Source organism: Danio aesculapii, chromosome 13, assembly GCF_903798145.1.
Source record: "Danio aesculapii chromosome 13, fDanAes4.1, whole genome shotgun sequence".
Lineage (NCBI taxonomy): Eukaryota > Metazoa > Chordata > Actinopteri > Cypriniformes > Danionidae > Danio > Danio aesculapii.
Window position 1 is genome coordinate 5,843,975 of NC_079447.1, and position 19,656 is coordinate 5,863,630.

The following is a 19,656-nucleotide window of genomic DNA, read 5'->3' on the forward strand; positions in this document are numbered from 1 at the left end:
CTGACCTTAAAAGTCATCGTAAAACATGAGAGGAGTTGGTAAAAGTCATGACATGAGGTGTAAATGTGCAGGAGCCCATGAGCCCAGAGGCCAGAATGAGAAGCTGTAGTGTTTTCTCACCCTCAGCAGCAGGAACTCAGGCTTGATGAAGTCCAGCAGGAACATGGTGTCCGGGGCTTTCAGCCAATCAGCAACGGACCTGCAGGAGGCCGGAGAAACAGGTGTGAATGCAAAAGAGCAGAGCAAGCCAAATGAAGTCCGCTTTCATCGCACACTGCTGAATAGGTGGAATAAGTTGGCTTAAAAAAAAGAGGCTTTCAGAGTTCACAGTGTAATGTATTTTTGACTTTAAAGGGCCATGAAACCCCCCTTTTTCAGTTCAAGTCTACCTCAGAAATGTTTTATAAAATGCTCCGAGATGGGCATGGAGCAGCGCTGTGAGCTGAGGGTGGAGTGGGCGAGGCCGACAGTGCAGGGGGAAAAGAATGGAGAGAACTGTCAGTCCGCTCACAAAATGAGACACAAACCGTGAGGAGACTGATTTTATAGTTTACAAAGTTGTGGAACCAACATCACTACTTGCCATACACTTTTATACACATATACACTTATTTAACTACACACTTTACATGCCAATTTGCACATAACAGCTGCACATATAACGTTGTATATAGTAATAAACACGTACATACACTTGTCAATCTGTATATTTGCACTCACTACTTACTTCTATTTTTTTTTAAATATATTTATTATCTGTTTTTTGTCCTGTCTCTGTAATCCTGTTGCACTGTAGAAGCTCTGTCATGAAAACAAATTCCTCATATGTGTGAACATACCTGGCAATAAACTCTTTCTGATTAAAATGTAAAGAACTAAACAGTAATGTAATGTAATGTCCTGCTACATTTGTCATTCATAAAATTAGGTTTTTAGCAAGACAGGCAGAGCTCCTAGATACCCAAACTTTAAACATTTTAGCAAGTGCATTAGTGCAGCCATACTTAGACCATGCTGCAGCTTTTTGGTACAGCGGTAGTTCTAAAAAAATGAAAAATAAATTGCAGACGGCCCAAAATAAGTTGTGTAGAATTGTTATGAAAGTACCTCCACTGACACATTTAAATAATGAACATTATAGCCAAAGTAATTTTTTAAAAGGTGATAAAAGGGTAACATTTTTTAAATTAGTGATGGTTTTTAAGATTTTAAAGAAAATGGTCCCAAAATATTTTCTTAATTATTAGGTTTTAGTTAGTGAGGTACATTGTCATTCTACAAGAGCGCGTAGCAGGGACATTTATCCATGTAGATTTAAGAGTGAATCAGGTGGAAATTCTTTTTTGTGTGCTACTGTAGCTCTGCTGCTTGGAATGTTTTGCCCACAATTTTTAAAGAGATTCAAACTGAGAGTGTTTTTAAAAGGGAAATTAAACAGTGGTTGTTTTAGAGTTGAAGTTGAGGATTTTATTGTGCTGAGTTGCTGAGCTGATGATGTTTGCATTTCATTTATGATTTGCTCGTTCATTTTTAAAGAATATCGAGGACCACAATGGAAATAAGCCTGTGGCTTTTTTGTGTACTTTATCCTCGACAGTTGTGAAATAATGTATGAATTGGTCTAACTGGACTTGTTTGTATATTTTTGTTAGAACTGTCAAATAAAATCAATCAATCAAACAAACATCATATAGTTCTATCATTATAAAGATAATCGTGTTTTTATAAACACTTTAAATGAGGATGACTCATCAATCCCCAGGTCTGAATGCAGACACAGTAGATAGCAATGCAGTCTCTTGCCCTGTCTATTCCAACCATTAACCCTGCCGGTAATCTGGAGGATTTTAAACACGTGCGAACACAGCAGCACGGATAAAAGCTGTTTCTCAATGCTAACCTGATGGTAACAAACTATAGTGATATAATGCTAAGCTCGCCACTCTAAAAATCTCGTACAGCTCTCCCGACAAACATGCTTGCTGCAAACCAATAGCTTTGCTTTATCAGCCCTGACAGCAACGCGGGGAAAAACATGCAACAAACTTTGTGGATCATGGAAACAAACATACGACCGCGGTCTCACCCGGTCATTGGGTCTCCGAGCTTGGCAGGTCTGCTTTACCTTAGGAAAGCATGTGCGCTCATGAATATTTAAGCAGCAGGCTCTTCTCATAGGATAAGAAAACTCAGCCATGAATAATAATGAGGAACAGACGCATCACTTCACTTGCAGTTTTGCGCTACATCAGCGATTTTGATCCCGCCCTAAAAATCATTTTAAACACAAAAGATGAAATTAGCTGACAAAAGCTCCAAATTATTCAGCTTTCCCCACAACTAAAGCTGACAGGTGCTGACATTGTCTTAACCAGGGGTCACCAATCTCAGTCCTGGAGGGCCGGTGTCCCTCCAGGGTTTAGCTCCAACTCACCTCAACACACCTGCCTGGATGTTTCTAGTATACCTAGGAAGACCTTGATTAGCTTGTTCAGGTGTGTTTGATTAGGGTTGGAGCCAAAATCTGCAGGACACCGGCCCTCCAGGAACAAGTTTGGTGATCACTGGTCTTAACTGATGCTTAACACACACAAATCTGTTAACGTCTCAAAAAAAGTACTCAAGGGTTTCTTGAACCTTTAAAGTTGAAGTGTGTGATTAAAAATAATAATGATAACGCTCAGCTTATTATTATTATTTTTTGTAAGCTTTTTTTATTATTAAAAACAATAACAGGGCTCGAATTAAACCTTTTTCATTGGTAGCACTGGTGCTCCTAACTTAAAAAATGTATGAGCACCTTCAAAATTTAGTTTAACCCACCAAAAATGATGAGCACATTTACTACAAGTGTTAAATTAACAGACTTGTCAAATTGCATTTCAGATATTTTTCAAAATACAAGCAGTCAGATTCAAAGTGACATTCAAAGGCTTAATTAGGGTAATTAGGCAAGTCATTGCATAACTGTAGTTTCTTCTGCAGACAATCCAACAATATATTGCTTAAGGGGGCTAATAATACTTACCTTAAAATAGGTTTCAAAATATTTAAACCTGCTTTTATTCTAGCCAAAATAAAGCAAATAACACTCCAGAAGAATAAAATATTATAGGAAATACTGTGAAAAACTGAATCTGTTAAACATTTGGGAAATCTTTATATATAAAACAAGACATTTCACATGAGCGAGCGCTAACAATTTTGACTTCAACTAATAATCGTTTTGAATAATCGTGATTACAATTATGACAAAAATAATCGTGATTATGATTTTTCCCATAATCGAGCAGCCCTAGCATACATGCATCATCGTTATTGTACCCAGATTAACATCCAACTTCTCCAAGTGAGTTTTCATTCGAATTCCAAAAGGTCTGATGTATCTGGGTCTGGCTTATAGGTGCTGATATTGAGGGTGGAAAACTGTAGAATATGTTCACGGATGCTGTCTGATACTGCACAGATAACATATTATTTACATACATAATTTTAATAGTAATACCGGTCCTTTAATGAGCTGCAATATTAGTTTAATTAGATTAGATTAGATTCAACTTTATTGTCATTACACATGTACAAGTACAAGGCAGTATCATGACATTACAGTTCCATAATCTTTTGCTGTGGTTGATGCGCAGTCGAATCTCATCCATTTTGTTCACCAGTGACCGTACATTGGCGAGAAATATGCTGGGTAAAGAGAGCCGGTGTGGTGTTAGCTTTAGCTTAGCTCTTAGCCCGCCACGCTTCCCCGGCCTTTGTTTACGTTCTTTGTGCCGCCTTTGAGCACTTCCGCCCAGCCGGGTAGGGCTCTCAGGCCCGGGTGTTCTGGCGATCTCAGGGATGAGTCGAAGATTGCTAATAAAACTGTCCGGAATGCACAGACCAATATCCAAGATGTCCTGTCGGGTGTACGATGTAAAGGCACTGCTGTTCTGCACGAACAGACCCGAAATGAGCAGGAAAAATACTGCAAAATTGCAGAAACTGGAGAGACGCTGAGCCTCGCGATCTGAACGCGCCGCCATCTAGTTTTAGTGAATGCAAGCCCTTTTACGATGGTGTACGTGGTGTTAAATTTTACATATACTGTAGCTGCCACCTGCACAGTGGACAGCATCCTGACGATTAGATGAAGAATTAAATAGAACCTCTCACGCTTAAATGTGTAGATGAGGCAAACGATGTGCCACAGACGTTACAGTGAATGACTTTAGTTATTTTCATAGCGGACTTGAAGCCACTGGAAGTCTTTTATCCACTCTTTGAAAAGTGTACCTGGTGGATTATCATTCACCACATGATCACTATTAAGATGTGCCTTTATTTGTAACTTTAGGTGGTGTCTAGAACAAAAGTCAGTGTTATTTTCATTCTCTCATCTTCAGCGCTTTACTATTTCCCGGTTGTAGCTCCCTGTCATCTAAAGGCAGAAGGCATTAGCTACGTTTCCATCTACCTATTTTTCTGTGCATTTTGAATGTGCGCATAAAAAACGGTTGATGAAAGCGGCAAGATGTGCATAAATGTTAAAATTGCGCATCAAAAACACATGCGCATAACTGAGTAGGATGAACTTTTTATTTGATAAGAAAAGGTGCGCATAAACTGAGATGGAAACACTTTTAGCGAACAAATTCCAGTATGCGCATTAAAAAAGGTCATGTGATTTTGTTGTAAGAGATCATGTGATGATGAAAATGTGTATGAATGGACGATTCAGCAGGCTGAGCACACTGTATAACATCTGAAATGTTGTTTTGGTCAGTCTAAAATGCCTTAACCGATTCAATATTAGTGTTATTATATTATTAATGACTTCCAGAATCAAGAGCGTCTGTGCTCTGCGTCTCACGCCTTCAAACGCCATCGCACGTTCACTGCGTGTCAGGATTGCCTTCTGAGCACAAGTCATTTATTAAATATATAATAAAGAAGATTCACGCAGCTTCTCATCGCAGCAAATTCTGTTTTTACTGTTGATATTTGGCACCAGTTAATCAGGAAGTGACGATTTTGTTCTCTTTGACTCGTTGAATGGAAACGCTGCTTTATTGCACGTCTTTTATACGATAATCCAGTTTTGCGCATAAATTTAATTAGCATTTTTGGATGGAAACATAGCTATTGACTGAGTGATTGACAGCTGATATTAACCAATCCGTTTGCGTTCAGTTACAGAGCAGTGGGCCAATAAGAAGAGCGAAAAGACAGGGCAAGCATTGCAGGCTTCTGTTTACTTCAGCAAGTTGAACCATTCCCGAGCCCTGCGTTTCACGTTCTTAGGTGCAAAGCTGCAGTCTGTGTGAATGTCTCCTAAATCTGTGCATGCGGTGAACATTTTGCAGTGAAAATCGGTCGCAAGGCAACATTTTTATGCACTCGCACAAATGCTCCCAAATTTATTTAGAGGTTGCAAAGATAAAATTTCAGGCACATATGCGACCAAAATGACTGCAACTTCGAGCCCTGATCAATAATTTTCACCTTTTTTTTATTGTTTATTGTAAGCTTTTTTTAATTAAACATAACAATAATAGTAATGCTCAGTGTTTTATTATTGTTTTTGCATGCTTTTTTTGATTAAAAATTACAATAATAAGCTTGATTGATTTAGAATTGCACTTTCTGAAGAGTTTAACACCGTGATTATTTAATAAATAGCTGTTTTTTATCTGAAATGAGTGAATGATAAAAAAAAAAAAAATCTAGACTCACCTATTATTTGTTTTGAGGTAAATCATGGCCAGAGCAAGTGTTGCCCCAGGACAGGTCACGTCCACATTGATAGTGTCACCTTCCTATTAAAAACACAAACAGTTCATCTGTTTAGCCTTTTCAACCAATACTAGATAATAAAGGGTGTGTTCTGCAAACTATTATACTACTCATTGACATCAAGTTAATTGATTAAATATATGTAAAATTTAAATGACTACCAAATTTCTCTAGATGGTATTTGTAATATTTTGTTCCTGGAAACAGTCGATCATTTGTGTTTATATACCAAATAAACCTCTTTTTTTAATGTTTTTACAGCAAACAGATTTATGAGCCCAAAAAAATACTCATTATTTGTCATTTTAAATCTTTATAATTTTTATTAGTTCTGTTTTGGTAACCATTTATATTATGTAGAGACCAGTAAACGCATGTTGTTTTATTTTGACATAAATATATATGTTATGCTGAATGATAATGGCGTATAATGTCACCCACATTTTATTCACTCAAAAGTATTTGCAATATTAAAATAGATACCCTACCTGCAATATTTGATAAATAATAATAATAATAATAATAATAATAATAATAATATAAAAAATATATATTAAAAAATTAATAACATAAAAAATAATATTTATATTTAAGAAATAAAACAATAATAATAATAATAATAATAAAACCAAATGCATTATTGACACCCTACTTGCAATAATTATGTATTTGATAATAATAACAACAACAATAATATTATTAAAAATAAATAAATAATAATTATACAGAAAATAACAATAATAATAATAAAATAATTGTATTAATTAAAATTTAATTAAATTAAATAATAATAAAATTCAATATTTTGGGGTTTTGTTTTTTTAACTACTAGTATTCTGTACAGACCAGAATACGCATGCTTATTTTGACATAAATGTATATATATGTTATGCTGAATGATAATGGCATATTATTTCACTCACATTTTGCCATTTTATTCACCCAAAAGTATTTGTAATATTAAAACAGATGCCCTACTTGCAATATTTGATAAATAATAATAATAAAATATAAAAAATAGTAATAATATTTAAGAAATAAAACAACAATAATAATACCAAATGCATTATTGACACCCTACTTGCAATAAATATGTATTTAATAATAATAACAACAATATTAAAAATGAATAAAAAAATTATTCAGAAAATAATAATAATACAAAAATAATTGTATTAATTAAAATTATATTAAATAAAATAATAATAATAAAATTATTGTATTAATAAAATGATATTAAATGAAATAATCATAAAATAAAAAACTTTTGGTTCTGTTTTTGTAACTACTTGTATTATGTACAGACCAGAATACGCATGCATATTTTGACATAAATATATATGTTATGCTAAATGATAATGGCATATTATTTCACCTATATTTTGCCATTTTATTCACCCAAAAGTATTATATTAAAGTAGTAATATTAAAGCAGATGCCCTACTTGCAATATTTGATAAATAATAATAATAATAATAATAATAATAATAATAATAATAATATTTAAAGAATATTATAAAAACATAATATTAAAAATAAAATAGTTATACAAAATATAATAATAATATAAATAATCATATTATTTGAAATTATATTCAATAATAATAACAACAACAACAACAACAACAATAATAATAATAATAAATAAAATATATTAATTTAAATGATATTAAATAATAATAATACATTTATCATTATTATTATTATATATGAATTCAATTTATTTTTACTTTTGTAAATTTAGTTTAATATAGACCCCAAAATGGGGCATCTCTCATATTGCTATTACTGAAACAAAATATGATTATTTACAGATGCCACATATTTCTTCAGAAGCATAACCTGGTTAACTCTTACGACAAATTAAACTGTCAAACAGACCACATGAGAGGCGTACCATGACTCTGAGAGAGACATTTATAAATGCCACAAAGAGGTAAAGAGTGAACAAATCTGTAGTAAATTTTACATATATATATATATATATATATATATATATATATATATATATATATATATATAAATAAATGTATGCATTTTATTGTTTTGTGTATACTGTATATATTATTTTTTATTTATATATTCCTTCCTTTTTATATTGTTTTTTTTTTACCCTACACTGTACACTTTACCCAAGTCTGTCATACCAATTGAAATTAAAGTGAATTTAACTGACTAGAGAGAGCTTCAGATATTGACTATTAATACTGTCAGTATTAGCGGACTCCACCTTGATCTGATAGCTGGGAGATTTGTGTTTCTCTCTGTTGATGCCAGCATGAGTGCGGCGATGACCTCCCACCATGTACTGATAGAGCTGCTCGGGCACGTTCAGGTCACTCATCCCGATCAGGTTACTGCCGTGCTGTGAAGAAAAACAGGAGAAAAGCAGACTCGGCATGGGGAAAACACTAAATACTGATTCTCACAGATGAACACTTTTCCTGATAAATACTACTTCAAAAATAAACATATACACTGTAAAAAAAAGAAAAAAACGAGTCTCGTTTCTAGTCCAAATATTTTGAAAAAACATTTTTCAAAAATCAAAAAGCTTTTTTTCTCAGGACTATTAAAAAATATTCTCTTGTTTTCAGAAATAATGAGCCAAAATTAAGTGAGTTTCTTCTACTTTCATTATTATAATTACATATCATTTATTTGTTGTTTTTATTCTCTTTCTTTTTGCTACAGTATAATAGAAAATGTGGAAAGTCTTATGCCATTTCAAGCATGTATGTACATTTTCACTCGACTAAATAAAAATTTAAGTCTTTAAATTTAAGTTTTTCCTTAAAGCACGTTAATAATCTGACAAATAATCTAGTTTTCACTTTAAAATAACTAACTGATCTTACCCCACTGGCGGATTATTTTGCTTGCTTTAAGGAAAAACACACTGAAATTTGACTTATTATTTCTGGAAAACAAAACTATATTTTCTGCTCGTCTAGAAAATGTTTCTTGATTTAATAATATTTAGATTTTTGGACTAGAAACAAGACAAAACCTCTAAGTAAGAAAAACGTCTTGTACATCCAGTAATGTTGAATACTATTATTAATTATTCATATTTTGAGCCAACTTTTATCATTGTTTTCATTATCAACTAGTTGAAGTCAGACTTATTAGCCCCTCTTTGAATTTTTTTCTTTTTTAAATATTTCCCAAATGATGTTTAACAGAGCAAGGAAATTTTTACAGTATGTCTGATAATATTTTTTCCTCTGGAGAAAGTGTTTTTGTTTTATTTCGGCTAGAATAAAAGCAGTTTTTAATTTTTTAAAAGCCATTTTAAGGTCAATATTATTAGCCCCTTTAAGCTATATATTTTTTTCAATAGTCCACAGAACAAACCATCATTATACAATAACTTGCCTAATTACCCTAACCTGCCTAGTTAACCTAATTAACCTAGTTAAGCCTTTAAATGTCACTTTAAGCTGTATAAAAGTGTCTTGAAGAATATCTAGTCAAATATTATTTACTGTCATCATGGCAAAGATAAAATAAATCAGTTATTAGAGATGGGTTATTAAAACTATTATGTTTAGAAATGTGCTGAAAATCTTCTCTCTGTTAAACAGAAATTGGGGGAAAAAATAAACAGGGGGGCTAATAATTCTGACTTTAACTGTATATTTACATAGCTCTCCTGTGAAATCTGCTGTTTGACGAAAATATTTATTTAACACAATAATATTTTTAATAACTCATTTCTAATAACTAATTTATTTTGTCCTTGCCATGATTTCAGTACATAATATTTTACAAGGTACAGTACTAGTATTCAGGATAACTAGGCAAGTTATTGAATAACAGTGGTTTGCTTTTTCTTTTTTTACATATTTATTTATATAATTTATTCGAGCCAAACTTAAAGAAATAAGACTTTCAGGAGAAGACAAATATAATAGGACAAACTGTAAAAAATAAAGAAATAAATGCCGTTGCTCTGTAAATGATCATTGATTAAATGATCATTAGCATCATTAGCAAACATCAAGACAAATTGATAAAGCCCTTCAGAAAGTCTCTCACCCCGAGGCAGACCATGCCGAGTGCCAGTCCTGCAGCTAGAGAATACGACTCTCTGTCCGTACAGTACTCCATCTCTGGACCCGGCGGACGACCTGGGGAAAACACACAACACTCAACTGTTACAGAAACACAAATATGAAAGAAAAGCATATCTGCTCCTACTTTATGTTAAAGGTTCAGTTCACTTAAAGATTCAGTCATTTGTTCTTCCCTTACTTATTTTATGTCTGCATTGACATAGAATTGACTTACACAGTATATCCTACTATGGATCTCAATAGCAACTGGTTCCTAAATTCTTATAATATTTTATTTTGTGTTTATCAGAAGAAAAGAAGAATCCCATAAAGCAGCGATGAGCAAACCTGAACCTTGAGAGCCGGTGTCCCTGCAGAGTTTAGCTCCAACACTAATCAAACACACCCGAACATACTAATTGATGGCTGTTTCTCAATTCCAAGAACGTAGAGAACGGACTTGCTTTCTCTTGGAGACCGGTCTCGCCAGGTGTCCTTGGAAGAACGAACTCAGGAGACCACGAGAACAGAGAACACATCCTGAGGAATGAGATGCTGAGTTCTTCCTGATGGTCACATGACCATCACGCATTTTTTTAATGGAAAATTATTTAAACATTAAAGCATTCATACAACGATTTATTGTTTTCCCCTTTTCAAAATATATACTCTGCATAAAAACATTATAAATATATGTTGCATAATATAAACAAACAGACTTTAATACAATTTTCAGCAAACAAACACCCTTAATGTGTTTATTCCTTCATTAAGATGTCCATGGTCATGTTTACTTTTACCGTTTATTTAGGGAAACTCCTGAGGTAAATAAGTTATATCTCTGAACTGTAATAATAAATCTAAATAAAATGCTGCGCTTCCCACCTCCAGTCGCAATGACTTCTGGGACTTCTAGAGGGAGTTTGGTGCTCAAGTCTGCATCGGTGCGCCCTCGATATCAAAAACACATCCGGGAAGTTTCGCGCGTCCTCTGTTCTTGCGGTCTTGAGTATAGGAACTGAACTTTGGCAGCTGATGATGACATTACACGAGGACGCAAGACCGCTGAATAACGCATATTGAGAAACAGCCGATGTCTTCGAGATCACTAGAAATCTACAGGCAGGTGTGCTTAATTAGGGTTGGAGCAAAACAATGTAGGACATTGGCCCTCCAGTTCACCCATCCTTGCCATAAAGTTTTGAACACACAGTTTTGTTTTGTTTTTTGAGTGAACTAGTAAATTAAACCAGCAATAAACTGACCCATATCAACAAATCGACCCCTAACCTTACCCCTATCCCACTTTAAAAGTACTGCAATACAAAATCAACCCAATACTTTGCATTCGTCCTAATGCAACTACATATAGGGGCTGCACAATGATAATGAAACACTGGCCAATTTACTGTGCATTCACATCGCCGCCACTGGTTTGTAAGCAAACAGGGACACATCTTAAATAATTGGAAATTCGGCAACCGCAATAATCAAACCCATGGGAGCTAACGTAATCAGAACCAAAGCTCACAGGACTGTGTTCTCTGGAATCCTCTCAAGTGGAAGACTTCCACATTTCGATTGGTTGCTGCCGAACTGCATCATAGCTCATTACCATAGAGTTGATTTGATTTCAACTATTCGGTGAAGACGCGCCGCTTCTCGCCACCAGCTCCCAACACTTCTTCCAATTCATCGGCATCAATGTCATCGCTTAACGCTTGCTATATTGAAAATAAAGCTTGGATGCAACGTAATTATTTTAAACCGAATAGTTCAAAAACCTAGATTTTATTGGTTGGTACTCCTCCTAACATCAAGAGGTGTAGTGAATTTGAGTGAACAGTTGATGGGTCTGTCTTATCACCATCTTCACAGGTGCGTAATCTCGGTGTTCTCTTTGACTCTCAGCTTAGTCTGAAGCCTCATTTTAAACATGTAACTAAAACGGCCTTTCATCATCTTCGAAATACAGCCCGCTTACATCCTTTCCTCTCGAGGCCTAAAACTGAAAGACTTGTCCATGCTTTTATCACGTCTCGCTTGAATTTTTGCAATTCTCTGTTCGGAGGGTTACCAGCGAACTCTCTCAAGATTTTACAATACATCCAAAATTCTGCTGCATGTGTGTTGACACAAACATCATCTCGGTCTCACATCACTCCTGTACTCCAACAGCTTCACTGGCTGCCCGTCAAGTCTCGTATTGATTTTAAGACATTGGTTTTAACATATAAAGCGGTTCGTGATTCTGCTTCAGGTTACATTTTTGACTTGATATCCATTGCCTCTCGCTGTCTACGCTCTGCCTCGGGTCCTACGCTGTTTCAGCCTCACTACAAACTCAGCACAATGGGAGGTAGGGCGCTCTCTTTCAGTGCACCCAAACTGTGGAATGCTCTTCCCACCAACATTAGGAATGCTGGATCCTTGGACTGCTTTAAGAAGCTACTTAAAACTTTACTTAAAAATTTGTGACATCTTTTATTCTTACTGTGTTTTATTAGTAGTTTTGTTGTTTTTACTTCCTTGTTAGCGCTTTGGGTTTTAGAAAATGTTATAAATGAAATGTCTTATTATTATTGAAAATGAACGACTTCTGGCTACTTTGACACTCACGCCAGCAATGTTAACACACAGTTAGTGTTGGAGGTTTCATGGCTAAATTTGAGCAGCCTAGTGCCCAATCTTCATTGGTCTTCATTCCATCAGTAAGAACCGAGTGTGAAGGTTTAATTAGCAGAGTAATGGCACAGTTTGGCTTAATATATTGCAATGCACACATCATTATGGATGACATATTAGAGTACAAATGGTTGGTGCACATCTCGCTTGTTCATCTGTGACCAAGACAGTAAGTCATTCTGATTTATCAGGAGCCACAGTATCCAGAGTAATGTCAGCAAACCACTAAGAAGAAGAACCAACAGGAGGAACTGTGTACACAAAGACACACACACAGACTGACCGATCTCTGCCAGCAGCACCTCTGCGTTGTGCCGGTGTCCGGTGCCCTGATACACCAGGCCGATGCCGACCACAGCAGCCACCTGCACACTGTGCGGGACGTCCAGCTCAGTGGAGGTCGGCGGCAGCAGCGCAGGGATATGAATGCTCAGCAGACGCGTGATGGACATGTCCATGGTGCCCAGTTTAGCAGCAGAAACACCCAAAAGCAGCCCGATGCTCGTCATTTCATGACCCTGAGAAAGAGGAAGAGATACAGGGCTCAGCATAATTGAGTATACCCCACCCTCTCCGCTGTCGCCACTGGCTTGCATGGTTCGGGATCTGTAGAGCTGCGCATCGTTGGATTTGCTCTTCAGTGTTTGGACTCTCAGTAGTGATTATTAAACCACACTGAACTGAACTAAACTGAACTTAAACACTACAAACTGAACTACACTGTTCCTATTTACTATGACTTTTATGTGAAGCTGCTTTGACACAATCTACATTGTAAAAGCGCTATACAAATAAAGGTGAATTGAATTTTGAGAATGAATATTTGTACCCATTTCTCAGTGGATATAGACACTGTATTTTGGTGCATTTGAAGAACAGATATATTTATTGAAACAATATTTTAGTCACAAACATATTTAGAAATTAAAAGATAATACATTTAAATTCATGTGAAATATTGCACACAAAAAAAAGACAAACAACAACATTTCAACTAAATTGTATATGGTTTTTATTTCTCTTGATTTTTGCTATTTTTGAAAATTTGTATTTAATATTTTTCAATAACATAAATTTGGGCTGGTCATTTTTGAAGCATTAGTGTAAGTTATTTTAATAGATAAGCTCCAGATTTGGCTTCAGTACTGACAAAACTAATGTATATTATGCATAAATATAATTTTGTAGAGCTTCCTATAGAAAATACTAATTTAAATGAGAGATTGGTACTCATATATATGCTGAGCACTGTATATATTAGGGATGCACAATATAATTTATTTTTCCTGGAAATTTTCAGATACAGATAACCGATAATTACGTTCTTCTCATGCCTACAAAATCTCAAATACACATATTAAATTGATAATTTAGTGGCTATGGCCTAACTAAAAAAAGCAAACCTTAATTCTTACTCTTCAAATGTTGTTGTTTTTGTGCGTTTTAGTCACCACAATCCTTAGTAACAGAAAGGGTTCAACAGAACTATTGTGAGTTATGTGCAATTAGCAACACTTTTATATTCAAGTTTTTCATGCAAAAAAAAGAAATTAATCTATTTAACCTTGAGTGCGTGAGTATGAGAAAGGCAAGTCATGTTTTTCAAAAATATAATAAATAAAATGTATTGGCATCCGCGACAAAGTGCATCCTTAACAAAAAGAGTTTAAGATATTTTAAAATAAAAAGATATATTTTTGAAATTCTGCAGTTTTACAAAAATAAAACTGCGAAATGTGAAGGTATATAGAGATATTTAAGTTAACTTAAGCGTTGAAAAGTGACTAAATGTAGCTAGACGATGCCATACGTCAATTTGCATATTACGGATGTCATCGTGTCCAACTGTTTCCGATTGTTCAATAGTCTTTTATGCTGATTCTAAGTAATTTCAAAACATAAGCAAATCTAATAATTTTTTTTTAAGTTTAAAAAAAGTAAAAAAAATTTATTAAAATAAAAAATAGCATGTAGTTAATTCACTAAGCCACAATTTTAGAAAATTTTGGACATCACTTGCAAAATATTTGAAAACACATTTTTATGCTGATTCGAAGCAAATGCAAAACATTCATGAGCAAATCTGATTAAAATAAAACAAAATAGAAACCTTTTCATAAGTATTTCATTAAAACAATAAAATAGATTTAGCTTATTTACTAAGCCATACTTTTTAGTGCAGAAACCTGTTAAATATGTGCAATCCAAATGAAAGGAAATATTACATCGTACAAATAAATCTTAAATACAGTGTGTGGTTTCCAGTGTCTTGTTATGCAGTTGCTAGGGGGTTCTGATTGGTTTCTAGGTTAACAAACGACATATTATGAAATTATATATTGTGCAGGCCTACAGTGAGCACATACACACTTCATTGATTCATTTATTAAAGGTCCAGTATGTAAGTTTGACACCCAGTGGTTAAACTAGGTATTGCATTACTAGCTAGAAACAAACGCAAGCGCAGGTTGCCAGATTGAGGGCCAACAGGAGTGAGTCTGACGATTAAGCCTAAAATCTGATTTAAACAGTGTTCTAAATAAAAGCACGGCACATGATAGAAGGAATATTTTCATATTAAAAGAGTTTTGTCCTAACAAACACCTCGAATTGATTTATTAGAAACGGCTTCTATTCCTTGCAGCTGAACAACAGAAAACTTTATTCAGTGTTAAATGCTAATAATGTGAGCTTGAATGCCATTTTACAGGATATTTATAGCCATACTACTGAAAGCAGATAGTTCAAAGATCTTGAAAATAAAATAAGTCATTTGAAATAATGCAAACCAACATATATCAGTGTCTCAGCATGTACATTTAATAATGTCAAAGAGGTTTAATATGTAATAATTAGATTATAAACCTTACCATTTCATGAGTGAGTGCACTATTCTGTGCTTCTGAATGTCTGAATTTAAATTTCTGTCATCTTTCATTTGGTGCAAACAGCCAAATTGCTCATCACGCAGTGTGTTATTAGGACACAGGAATACAGTGAAACCTGCTTACCTAATGTTTATGTTCGTAACATTTATATTATTTGCTAATTAATAACCACCTCATGTGGAACTCTGAATCTGCATCTCATTTTGGAGTCTGCTATTGTCCACCGGAGGTCGCATTTCAGTCACAAGCGCATGCTTTGAGAGCCTTTCTGAATGAATGAATAGCCGCGTTTCCACTATCGCGCCTAAAGCGAGCGAGCCAGGCCGAGCCAAGGCCAGTAGCGTTTCCACTATCACTTCTGGGGCGTAATCGGGCCAAAGCGGGGCTTCCTTGGGGCCAGCGTCCGGCCTTTTTAGGCCCGCCGAATACCTTGGGCCAAGGAGGGCCAACTGGGGCTTCGGGGCGGGGTTACGTACAAAGGCGGAGTTTTCCTGTCAGGTAAAGAGGAGACAAGATGCTTTCTTCCCTTACATTTGTTTTGCTATCGCGCTTGATCAACTCACTAAGAAGAAGAAAAAATGGATAGCAGCCAAAATCTGTGTTCGAAGTAAATGCCGCCGAACTCGAATGTCCTTATCCATGGATCGCTGTCTGGCCTTACACCAACAGACCACAAACAGTAAAAAAGCAATCGCTTCGGTGTTCTCCATCTTCCAGCTCTCGTAGTGACGCCAGGTTGTGTTTGTGGTTATAATTTGAGTTTTTTGTTCCCGCTGAAGTGGGCGGGTTGTGTGACGGGTTGTGTGACGTTTGATTCGGGGGACGTTCTGGGGCGGTGTTTGCGTGACGCGCTGCGAGCAACTAGCCCGACAGTGGAAACGCGACATGATTTCGGCCTCATTTCTCAACCTCCCAGGCTATTGGCACGGCCTGGCCCGATTAAAGCCCTGGCTCGCACTGGCCCGATAGTGGAAATGCGGCTAATGACATGCGCCGTTTCCAGCAAGGCAACCCGGGGTGCTGAAATATAATTGGCTAAAGTGGCAGTGGGCGGGTTAAAGAACCAAAACAAAGACTGCGTTCTGGCACGTAACACACATTTTCAAAACAGTATATCTGACTTCAGCAGTGTTTTTCAGATAAACAAGATAGTTCACTTAGCATGTTTCTGAAATATCTGCAAACATATTATGGTGTTTTTATGCTTTAGAAGAGTCAAAAACTATACAGCACCTATAAGCTCCCTCATTCATTTATTTCTACATGTGCACGAAACAGAAAATATCTCATTTTTTATTCTGATTCTAAGCAATTTTCAAGCAAAACTGAATAAGATCAAATAAAAAGTCCTTTTTTTATTAAAATAAACTATTTCTAATAGCATTTCATTCTTTTTAGTGCAGAAACCTGCTAAATCTGTGCAACCCAAATGAATGAAAATATTAATTTTATATTTTATATTTTATATTAATATTAATATTTTAAATATAAATCTTAAATACAGAGTGTGATTTCTACGGTGTTGTTGGTAGGAAGTTCAGATTGGTTTCTTTGTTAAAAAATGACTGAAATTATTTAGGTCTACAGTAAGCACACACACTCATTGATTCATTCATTAAACTCCTTCATTCATTTATTTTTCGACATGTGCATGAAACAGGATGTTTTTGGAGCCGATTCTTGTAAAACGGGCAGGAGTACTACGAGACGGCCGCTATGAATGCGGGCAGTGTAAACACCAAAACTAGCTGAACGTAGCTCGATATAGCTTATAGATTACAGATACGCTCGGCGACCACAGAAACTATCAACAAAGCCTGGCCTGACTGGAAATGAGAGATCAGCACACGTTACTGGCCCTGTGAACTGTCAGAATGAAACTCAGCTCTACGTTTGCCTTTCATGTGAGAAAAACAACAGGATGAGAGCAAAAACCCCAGAAAACATGCAAACCTGAATGCTCCAATGCTAAAAATGGCGAGATAAGAGAATGGGGAAGAGGTCTTTGGCCTTCAGGAAGAGCCCCTGAGTTCTCGAAAGAACATTTCAGGGGATAATTAAATAAATAAAGAAATACTGACTAATTGGAGTCTACAGTCAAGGCTATTTCATCATGTAGTGTCCGATTTTAATTAACGCAACAATTTGGAATATTGTGTTGGATTGCATTGGAAGCCATTATGATAAATTGGTCTCGTTTTGTTCCTCTGTAATTAACGTCTGCCTACAACCTCCTGATTTCCTCCTAGATGCCTATTATAGATAAGCAGGTAGTCTCGGATGATTCATTCTGTTCGCTACACGTGATTTTGTGGATTAGTCATGAGCTGTATGGGGTTTGATATCGAAGGCATCTTTGGTGAATGTCTGCTGATTGGATTTTTGTGTTTCACTTGCATTAATATGCTTAAATTTGTTTTTTATTGCAATAACATGACACAAATGTAGAAAGTGATCTGAAAAGCATTAATCAGTATGCAAATTAATTATGGTAAAAATTCATTAAAGGTGCCCTATAATGAAAATCAGAGTATACCAAGGCATAGTAGAATAATAAAAGATTGGTATTTGGAAATGTGAGCCTCAGACACCGTTTCCTCAATATCATGTAAATCCCACCAATGTAAAACCCCAGTGGACAACAGGCCAATCAGAAGACAAAACAAACTGTGACAAGACTCATGTGTCATGCCCTTCGCATTTGCACGTATGCCTACTTTAGGTCATTAATCCGGACCTGACGAGCACCCACCATCAAGAGAACAGGACTCGTATGCAGCTTTGAGATCATTTAAAATCTCTGAGGTCATTGATATGCTCGCCTCAGGCTGTGTTTGATAAGCCAAATGTCTTCAAGTGATGGTAAGTGAAAGTGAAAAAGTGTGAGACTTTTATTTTGAAAATGCAAGCCCGAAATTCTTTACTGTGCAAAAAGGCATGTTTTAAATGCACCTCATGATGCAAAGATGTATGCTAAATGCTAGATTTATAGATTACACATTTATTCATCTACACTCCAAAGAGGCATAAGGTATGTTTAGTTACATCTGTTGTTAATTTATAATTTTTCCACATGTAGACTTCAGAATCGGGTCAAATCACTCAGCTCAACTGTCATCTGTTCATTCAGAGGCTGATATTAATTCCTGGCTGTGTTTTCTTTGGCTAGTTATAAAATACAACCTGATACATCTCTATTACTCTCTTTAGTCAAGTTTAATTATAATTTAGCCTTTATCCACAAGTTAAAGTTACTCAGATTTTATATTGGTCCGTGTTCAGTGTACATCATGCTCTTTGTGTTATAGGTCAATTATGGACCTTCTGTCGGCACCAATAGCCTAGTGGTACCATGCGCTGACATATAGCACCAGCATGCTCATGGCAACCCGAGTTCGATTCCCAGCTCGAGGTCCTTTGCCGATCCTTACCCTCTCTATGCTCTCAATGCTTTCCTGTCTGAATTCTCCACTGTCCTGTCATAATAAAGGTGAAAAAACCCTAAAAAATAATTATAATATAAACATACATACATACATACATACATACCATACATATATACCATACATACATACCATACATACATACATACCATACATACATACATACATACATACATACATACATACATACATACATACATACATACATACATACATACATACATACATACATACATACATACATACATACATATATATATATATATATATATATATATACACAAAAACAGTAGCTCGGCAAATACCCTTTTGACATTCATTATAATGACATTTTGATTGTAAAGCCATGATAACCATACAATCATGCATTCTTGATTGTTGCTGGTTTTCCCTGTTGGGAAGAGGACAAATTTGTGATTTTTACTGCTGATCATCAGTTACAATGCAAAAAGCTTAAATTCTACCATCTATATGGAGTACAGTGTTTGTTTGTATGTGTGTGTGTGTGTGTGTGTGTATGTGTGTGCATGCATGCGAGTGTAAAAGACACCTTTGCACACTTGATATGTCTGAGAAAATCAAAATTAGCAGCTCAGCTCTTAGAATATAGTAAACACAGTAAGTGTATTTATGCACACACACTATAATCTGCTATCCACAGAACTCAATATAAAAGCATTTTGCACAGGCCTATCTAAGGGGTTAATGCTGCCAATTGATGATCAACAGTAAACGTTAAAAATTGTACCCCTTCCCAACAGGGAAAACCAGCAACAATCAAGAATGCATAATTATATGGTG

At 35.4% G+C, this 19,656-nt stretch overlaps 1 protein-coding gene across 2 annotated transcripts in view; it reads right to left on the bottom strand.

Annotated features, from left to right (window-relative positions):
* The window catches only part of anapc1 (anaphase promoting complex subunit 1), a 170,444-nt gene that overhangs the window by 61,459 nt on the left and 89,329 nt on the right, over positions 1–19,656 (bottom strand). For both annotated transcript variants that reach the window (XM_056470420.1, XM_056470419.1), the window contains exons 29-33: positions 12,808–13,042; positions 9,823–9,914; positions 8,012–8,146; positions 5,722–5,804; positions 121–199 (exon numbers count right to left, since the gene is read on the bottom strand). In XM_056470420.1, coding sequence (XP_056326395.1) covers positions 121–199; positions 5,722–5,804; positions 8,012–8,146; positions 9,823–9,914; positions 12,808–13,042 — 624 coding nt within the window. The remainder of the gene's footprint in view (positions 1–120; positions 200–5,721; positions 5,805–8,011; positions 8,147–9,822; positions 9,915–12,807; positions 13,043–19,656) is intronic.